Genomic DNA, 9,092 nt, shown 5'->3' with positions numbered 1-9,092 from the left:
CCTGACAACATAAGATGGCGAAGGTGATGTGACGATGCTGAAGGTGATGTGACGATGCTGATGTAATTTCGAAGGGAAAAGGAATATTATGTAAATCACAGAAGATGAGAATAAAAACAAAACAATTTTGTTTATTTCATTTGTTTGCACTACATGTACATGTATATTTATATCTTGTTTTTTCTTCTTGTAAATACTTTATTCTTCATTTTTTATTATTATTATTTGTTATTTTGTATTTTGTATGGTGCACAGGAGAGAGAAAAATCCGGAGTCAAATTCCTTGTATGGTCACACGTACTTGGCAAATAAAAGCTGATTCTGATTCTGATTATGACAACATGGTTTTCTACAGCAAATTGTTTGGTATGGAGCTAAACCACCCAGCACCTGACACACTGAATCTCATAGTCAGTGTCAGAAGTTTAATTAGAAGATACAAATACACATTTGAAAAGTTACGTAGCACCTAATGAGGGTTGTAATTAAGAACAACTTTGTTTGCAAGGTTAGTTATCTCCATCACGGCTGTAGTGAAGTGAAACGCTAAAGAACTTGCAGTATTTATCCAGCAGATGGCAGAAACCAACCTACGAATGTGCCTCGAAACGGACAAGGAAGCGGAACTTCGTCATTTCTTTTTATCTTGCATTTGTTTTGGTGAGTATCGGTTAGTTAGAATACTAATATCAAACTTCCGCCTGGGCACTTCAGTTTAAACTATGTATTGATTTAAAAAGACTTATTGAAACATAATTCGATTCTCAAGATGGAAACAAATAAGTCAAAATGTAATTAGAAATGAATGGCTAATAATTCGAGTGTTTGTTTGTTTTTTTGTTTAACACGCGCACGTAGTATTTTTGAAAAAAAAAATATGAGAGGGCGTTTATTTTGAAGGCTTTCCGGTCGCTTTTTAGCTAACCGCGGTCAGTTTGACGCACGGCGTTAAGGCGCTGCCAAGTCTGACAGCAAAATATAATTTGCCTAACGTATCCCGTGCAGCTGAAATCCACTACCATGGCACCGTAAAGGGTGAGAAGAAGACACGGTTTCATGCTCGGTAGGTGACCAAAGTCAGTTAGCTTTGTTGAGCCGAGAGGCTGCGCCCCAAAACACGGACGGCTGTGTGGACGCTGGAGAAGCTACAATGAGCTCGGAGCACCAGAGCGACAGCGAGGACGCCGACGAGTCGCAGGACAGGCCCAACAACGGCAACCCTGACATCGACGACTCGGACGTGGACGATGACATCGCTCCGGTGGCTTCTCCTTCACCGCCGGGGAGCAGCGGGGACCGAGCGGAGCGTAGCTCGGGGTCTCCGGCGTCAGGGGAGCGAAACCCCAGCAGCCAAACGACGCTGCAGACGGGGAGCGGCGGGGACTCCAGCACCGACAGCCGCAGGAGGAATAGCCTGTTTTCCTGGCTGCAGAGCAGGACAATAAGACGAGGGGTGTTTGTGGATCCAGTCAGGGATAACTTCAGGACAATGACCAGTTTGTACTGCTCCATGAATCCGGCTGTGGAGTCTGTCAACCTGAGCACTCAGACCCATGGAGCGGTGTTCAACCTGGAGTACTCCCCGGACGGGTAAGACCACGGTTTAGGCCTTTAAAGTTCCTATTCAAGGGGTTCCTCCTTGTTTGGTAAAGTATTTGAAATATGAAAGGATTTGAAAAAAATGCGGTTAATGACCTGGAAAGTGCTTGAATTGGGTCATGGAGTTCGCCCTCACGTTTCATGTCTGTGGACTCGTTACCATCCGTGGGTCGCTTCACATGCACAGGAAAGCCCACTCATTGGTATTCACGTTGGCGAGATTTCTGTCAAATCTGACAATCAAAACATGACAATATGGAGTACTTGAATCCATTTATTCAGAACCTGGGAAGTCTCTTGCAAAAAGCCACTCACAGCAAGCCCGAGAGCACACACACACACACACACACACACACACACACACACACACACACACACACACACACACGGAGGGTTTAGCCTCAGTGAGCATACAGCAGATGTCACGGGAGTAAATCGTGCGGCCAAACCAGGTCAAGCTGTGTCCAGTCTGGGTCAAATTTGTCCCACGGCTCATGTGACGGCTCGAGTCTTTCCTGCACACTTAAGTGTTTTATTTTCCTGCGTGAGATTTGAAGAGTTCACTGAACAGATTTTGCCAACAGACAGTAAAGCTGGGAAATCACAAGCGCTTTTTCCCGCAACATTTTCCTTTTTGGGGATTGTTTTGGTTTCGAGACATCACTGATCAGGGTATTATTTTATTATTTCCACTCTATGATCCATACAGAATCCCAAATCAAAGAACCAGACACTGAAAAAGTAGTTAAATTTATTTTTGTAACGTGACTTGACTCTGAAGCTGGAATGTCTGACGAAATGAAAATGCGGGATGGTATCAGCTGACATTTATCATAACACCACTCAGTGTTGTTTAGTTGCTTGTCTTTCCAGATTTTTATTTTCTTGCATCAGTGTTAATGCTCAGGGGACTCATAGTTTCTTTATATATAAACATAAAAGCTTTGATATCTTTCTATTTATATTCCCACAGCATTTTTACGCGAGTGTCCCGTTACCTCTTTGAGTGTGTTACGTGCTGTGTTGGCAGTGAGAGGTTTGTGTCTTGTGGCCACAGTTGCGGCCGTGTGTGTCCGTGTGTTTGTGTTTATCCAAAGAGAAGCACGATCTTCTGTAACGCGACCAAAGGGATCACCTCCTTCCTCCTCATGCATGTTCACAGTCATGTCTGATTTGCGTGTGTCTGCTCTGCTCAGGTCTGTGCTGACTGTGGCCTGTGAGCAGACTGAGGTCCTGCTGTTTGATCCCATCTCATCCAGACACATCAAAACCCTGACCGAGGCCCACGAGGACTGCGTCAACAACATACGGTGAGTTCTTTTCTTTTTCTTTCCCCCTCAAGGAGGGTTTGCGAAGTAAGCGTGCTGTATCCACATCAGGGAAGGGACCAAGGGAGTCGAAAGCAGTGAAACATTAAGACATTCAGGGTGGCGATATTTTCCCTTAATTCATCTTTAATGTCTAAAGTTTGTCCGATTAAGCTCTTTGTCAGGCTACGAGGTGCAGAGACCAGTGAAATCTGCTAAAAAGATCAGGCTGCTGTATGTGTTCACATCTGTGGAGATCATTAAATGAAACCCCCCTCCCCTGCAGGTTTTTGGACAATCGTTTGTTTGCCACCTGCTCTGACGACACCACCATTGCATTATGGGATCTGCGTAAGCTGAATTCAAAGGTTTGCTCTTTGCACGGCCACGCCAGCTGGGTGAAGAACATCGAGTACGACACCAACACCCGTCTGCTCGTCACGTCTGGCTTCGACGGCAACGTCATCACATGGGACACTAACAGGTTTGTGTTTGTCGATGTGTGAGCAACAAAGCTTGTGCAGGTAAACAAGGTGATCGTGTTCTCCGCACCCTTTTTTGAGGTGAAGAGAAACCAGACAAATGCTTTAAAGCTGGTGGACTTTTAGGGTTGTAGCCAGGGCTGCAGCAAATTATTATTTTTGTCATCAATCTGTTATTTTTTTGTTTTGTAAGTGAGAAATATCTGTTACATGTTCAGATTTCAATTAGTTTTGTTCAATAAGCAGTTCAAAACCCAAATGTGTTTAATTTATAATTCCTTAATTCAGAGAGACAGAGAGAGAGAGAAGTCTAGATTAGCCAGTTCACCACTGACTGACTTGATGTTTCTCCATCCTGAGCAAACCTTCTACGCTGAAACTGCCGGTTGAGACTTCTGTAACTGTCCCGTCCCCACAGGTTTACAGAGGACGGCTGCCCGCACAAAAAGTTCTTCCACACTCGCTACTTAATGAGGATGCGTCTGACACCCGACTGTTCCAAGATGCTCATCTCCACTTCCTCAGGGTACCTGCTCATCCTCCACGACCTGGACCTCACCCAGTCCCTCGAGGTGGGCAGCTACCGTATGCTGCGAGCGCGACGGACTCCCCTCAGCTCAGGTAAAAAACATTCTGTGAGGCTTGCACCTGTTCAGTGCCAAAGCAGTTTGTGGTTTAGTCAGTTAGTTGATTAAGACGTAATTTAACGGGCTGAGTAAATGTTTGTCATCGTTCATCTGCTAAAAATACAAAATATTTCTGTGCTGGTTCACAGATGCGATGAGTTACTTGGTTTGCTCCGTTTCTTGTCATTTCATCTGTTGCACAGTTGAATTCAGTTTTAAGGTCGCCCTGTGGGGATCTTAACTGAGTTAAATGTTATTGTTGTTTCTGGTTCAAATGATTTTTGATCCTGTGGTGATCCTGTAGATGGAGGCACATCAGCGTCCAGGTCAGCGGGAACTCCTCGCCAGGGAAATGACTCCAGCAAGATGCACCCTCACAGAGAAGGTAAGAGACTACTTTGTACAACTCAATAATGGATGTTTGATGAGGTTCCCATGAGGTTAGAAACATGGACTTTGTTCTCGCAGGCCTTTCTCCTCGGAACAGCTTGGAGGTTTTGACTCCAGAGATCCCTGGAGAGAGAGACAGAGGGAACTGCATCACCTCCCTGCAGCTCCACCCTAAAGGCTGGGCCACCCTAATCCGATGCTCCAGCAACATGGACGACCAGGAGGTGAGAAACAAGTAGCTGCAGACGCACGCGTTACCTCCAGGCTGTTTTCAAGATTTTATCCTAAACTTTGCGAGGTGGCTTTTGTGCATCTACATCTTTGAAGTGACCTCAGTTCACCCTTGTTGGTGTACTGTTGAAACTGAATCTTCATCATCCTCATCCTCATCTCTTGAAACTTAAAGGAGTACTACCCTGTCCTAAATTCAACATAAGTATGAGTAGCTATGAATATCAGGCTAGTCAGACTGTAACTGTTGAACGAGCTAATGCTGTTGTTAGCCTGTTGACGACTGCTGTCTCCCCACTGACGACACCAGCGTGACAAATCGTTTCAGACCGTTACGTGACATAAACTACATCTGACCCCGCGTCTCCATCTTTCTTCCCGTCTCTCCTCAGTGGACGTGCGTGTATGAGTTCCAGGAGGGGGCGCCCACCCGCCCGCTGGTCTCACCCCGCTGCTCCCTTCGCCTCACCCACTACATCGAGGAGGCCAACGTGGGCAGGGGCTACATCAAAGAGTTGTGCTTCAGCCCGGACGGGCGACTCATCTGCTCCCCGTATGGCTACGGCGTCCGCCTGCTCGCCTTCGACGGGAGCTGCGGCGAGCTGGCCGACTGCCTGCCCGTCCAGACCAGCTGCCTCAGGGAGATCCGCTCCATCTACTCGCACAGCGACGTGGTGCTCACCACCAAATTCTCCCCAACGCACTGCCAGCTGGCCTCTGGCTGCCTCAGTGGGCGCGTCGCCCTTTACCAGCCCAAGTTTTAACAACCCGTGCTGTCTAAGAACGCGGCAGTGCGGACCTGGGTAGAGAAGTGATAATCGGGGTTCCTGCACAGATCCTGAAGTGTGTTGAAGAAGGTTGCCCCAGAATGCTGCTTGTACTGCTACACATTTTCTGATTTTACACTCCCGTTGTCTAATATGTACCTGCTTCCCTTGTGCTTATCTTGGTAACCTTTGGTATAAATTCTATCAAAACATCAAAGGAAGTTAAATTAAAAATCGGAATCTGTAGGGACCCTGAATAGCATTTGTTAGCATTTGTTTTAAAGTGCTAAAGTGGACGGCATTGGTGGGATTTAATGTATTAGATATTTCAAACAGTCTGGCACACAATATAAGTGAAGTATTGTGATTTTTCTCACTGTCAGACAGTCTGTATGGAAAACTCCACCCATCTGGCTCCTGAGAAGGATAAAACAAACCTTAAAAAATATTTTTAAATACTTCTACACCCAGGTCTGCAGCTGTGAAGCAGACTGAGTTTGTTTGGGTGGGAACCATCAGCTAGACAAAAAAAAAGAAGGAGCAGACTTCAGCTGTGACACCTTGACCAGCCTGCAGAAGTGGATGAAAATGGAAAAATAAACAACAAAACAACTCTGAGGCAACAAAACAAAAAGCACCATTGGGCTTTCCAAGCTCGACTCCCATCCAGACTGAGGAGACGGTCCAAACCGTGACGCTCTGGATCATTAAATCAAGAGATGAAACATGGCATCAGTCAAAAACTCTGCAGTTCGTCCGTTGCCCTTTTTCATACTAACAGTTAATTTTGCTCTCTATAGCAGTAGAAAAGTTCTTCTGAGACTCGGCACATCCAGATGTTACTCGCTCTCTCTCGGGACAAAAACACTAAGGATGCAAACAAACAGACATATTATTAATCCATTAATTCTAACGAGACTAAAAAAGGCACTTGTGTCTGCCGTCTGCGCTGCCGTTGATCGTCCTGAGGCGGCGTCCTCCGCCGCGGATCGTCTCGCTCTCGGCTGCTTCACTCTGCTCATGCCTTTCCCACAGGTGCTGCTTCTCTGCTCATACAATCTGAACTCCACAACTCCAACTGCAAGGACCTCGTCATCGACGCCTTTCCCGTTTGCCTGCCTGTTCGTTTTCCATCCCCACGTCGTTTCTGCCTTCACAGTCTCGTTAGCAGTTTAGGTTTTTTTTTTTTAGTGGTTTTATTGGTGTATTAATGTCTGCACTATTTGTTCGCGGTGTTTGATTCGTCTGATTATCCGCTCACTGTTTGCCGTCGTCGTGGGTTCTTTGGGACTAGTTGCACCGCATTCGCTTCTCATTTCCCTTCACAGTTTGTGTGTTTTTACGTTAAGCCTGTGAATGGAAGCTTCATGCTGTCTGGACAACAGAAAAACTCAGCTGCTGTCAGTATCCTCAGTTTTCAAAGGATCCCATCCTGTCATTTTCCAGACCCTCTTTCTGTACAAACCATTTTCATACAAAGGAAATAGTACAATTACGCAGTTCTTCCCTAAAACAGGAGACTGGCATTATTCTGTGTTTTTTTACAGAGAACTCAGAGGTCCATCCGAATTTGGTGGGGACTACTTTCAGTCGTGGAGTGATACACAATTTGCGTTGTAGTGAGCGTTTGCTTCAGCAGGACGGTGTGTATGGGACTGATACAAACAGTGAATAAGATTTATCAGCATTTATCAGATACTCAAATCAATTCATAGTTGGTCTTCGTGGGTTTTATTATAAATACAGAATATTACCAGCCTCTTCTTTACTTTTTGGGTGATAATTATCGGCAGTAGCGGTTGCCTCAGCGGTATTCATTTTTATTTTATGGGATGAAATTGTTGCCAATCGACACGTTGTACCTCATTTTGTTGGTTTTTGAAGAAAGTGTTGATCCACATCAGTGTTTGAATATTTTTTCTCTGCATCACATCCAGTTTCTTCTTCTTCTTCATTTTTTTTTTTACATTGTTATCATAAAGGTGACCAATCATTTTCTTTCCTCTAAAGAGTGAATGAGTTGCTTTGACTGTTCTCATGCTTTCATGTTTTCAACCACTTGTAGTGTAGCTGCTGTAAGAGCCAAGCACACGTCTGGATGTCACACCTTAAAGTATACTGGTTACAGTACATACAGACTGCAGAATAGGTAATATGTAAACAAAAGGTAGACATTAGTGTATACTACTATGCATACCAGCCTTTATGAAGATTCTCCTCTTATTTATACGACGGCGATGCTCTGTGTGGAGCTGTCGGATGCCAAAATATGTTTTGCTTGGACAAGGCAGCGTGTTGTGAGCTGAGATTTAAAGGTGAATATCGGCTGTTATGGATTTAAAAATAATAGTAATAAAAATAAATTTCTGAATATGTGGCTTAGATTTTAAATGCACTAATTTGATTGAAGAACTGATTAACATTTTTTGGAAAGCTGCTTACTGCTAGCTACTCATACTTTAAGATAAAGCTAGCAGCCAGTTAGCTTAGCTTAGTGCCTAAACTTCTATCCTGGCTTCCTAAAATCCACCTACCACCACATTTTAAGATTTTATCTCATTATAATCTCGTTTGTTTAATCTGTATGAAAACCGAAGTGTGAAACTGAAAATTTGTCATTTTGTGTACCAGATTTTTTTCTTGACTGTGACGTTCTGGAGTCTCCGCTGATTTCCTGGTAGCTAAACAATAAAGAAATGATCCAGGACACGAAGCTAACCTTCATAAAACAGAAACGTGTAATTTTTACACTTTCAGTTTTTGTGCTGTTTAAACCAGTGAGATACAATGTGCTCGTAAGTTTAGGTGCTGGTGGGAAAGTTGTGTTGCCATTAGACAAAGGCAGACAAGCTGCTCTGCCTCCTCTTTGTGCTGAGCTAAGCTAAGCTAAGCTAATTGGTTGCTTGTGTTGGCTTCATGTCACACGAGAGTGATATCCATCCTCTCATCTTTCAGAAATGTAGATGACTGAAAAACTGAGGTGAGAAGGTGAGCACAGATGTGATTTTATGATTCCCAGCTCACAACGCGGTCGTGTACATGCTGAGGAGGAAAGCTTTCAACACTTTGTACCTCAGTTGACTCTTCAAAATGTTCATGTTTTCATCAACGGGGTTCGTTTCACTTTCAGTTCAGCAATTCAGCAGCTAGTTGTACTAGAAGGGGGGAATTCTTCTTCCTCCTCTGGAATAACTAGAAGAAGTTTTACACAGGAATACTGTAGAATGATTTCACTGTGTTTGTTTTCTTTTTTCAGTGACTGAGCTGAAGGTTAAAGGAACATCCATACTGTATATTTATTGCTGTTTTCATTTCACTTATATTCACAAGCTTTTCAGAGACTTCTGACATTTTCACTTCAGGTATAGGAGCTAAAAATGAATGAAATGACTTTGTTCACTTTGTCGTTTTTGGTCAGTCCTGTCCTGCCTTTTAACCTGCGTTCTGTTGTGGATTAATTGAATGTTCTCGGTGGTTCTGGTGCTGGTTACCTGTGCTCCTCGACTGATCACAGCTGGAGGGAGGGTTGGACAATAGATGGAGAACAGGTTGAACTGCTCGTACTAAATGTTTCCTAAATGGCTATAAACAGCAAGGAATCCCAACCGTGATACTAAAATGGTACTTATTATCACTGAAATAAAAAGGTTAGCTTCTTTTGCACTGGTGACTGTTTGCTGCTTGAGTCCA

The 9,092-nt window shown here is 44.2% G+C and overlaps 1 protein-coding gene across 1 annotated transcript; it reads left to right on the top strand.

Annotated features, from left to right (window-relative positions):
• Positions 1–889: 889 nt before the first annotated feature.
• On the top strand, positions 890–9,065 carry wdr32 (WD repeat domain 32). The gene is made up of 7 exons (XM_046413826.1): positions 890–1,590; positions 2,796–2,909; positions 3,193–3,390; positions 3,807–4,009; positions 4,319–4,399; positions 4,483–4,628; positions 5,028–9,065. The coding sequence occupies exons 1-7, from the start codon at positions 1,151–1,153 to the stop codon at positions 5,397–5,399; spliced, it is 1,554 nt and encodes a 517-aa protein (XP_046269782.1). The 5' UTR covers positions 890–1,150; the 3' UTR covers positions 5,400–9,065.
• Positions 9,066–9,092: the final 27 nt, after the last annotated feature.

The sequence above is a fragment of the Scatophagus argus genome, chromosome 15 (genome assembly GCF_020382885.2).
Source record: "Scatophagus argus isolate fScaArg1 chromosome 15, fScaArg1.pri, whole genome shotgun sequence".
NCBI classification, from domain to species: Eukaryota; Metazoa; Chordata; class Actinopteri; family Scatophagidae; genus Scatophagus; species Scatophagus argus.
The sequence above is the reverse complement of the archived record's forward strand: the minus strand, read 5'-3'. Positions and strand labels throughout refer to the sequence as shown.

Excerpts from the sequence above, each read along its gene's own strand:
- wdr32 (XM_046413826.1), top strand. The coding sequence starts at position 1,151 with ATGAGCTCGGAGCACCAGAGCGACAGCGAGGACGCCGACGAGTCGCAG. Across the intron at positions 2,910-3,192 it reads GACTGCGTCAACAACATACG|GTTTTTGGACAATCGTTTGT; the intron begins GTGAGTTCTTTT and ends CCTCCCCTGCAG. Across the intron at positions 3,391-3,806 it reads ATCACATGGGACACTAACAG|GTTTACAGAGGACGGCTGCC; the intron begins GTTTGTGTTTGT and ends CCGTCCCCACAG.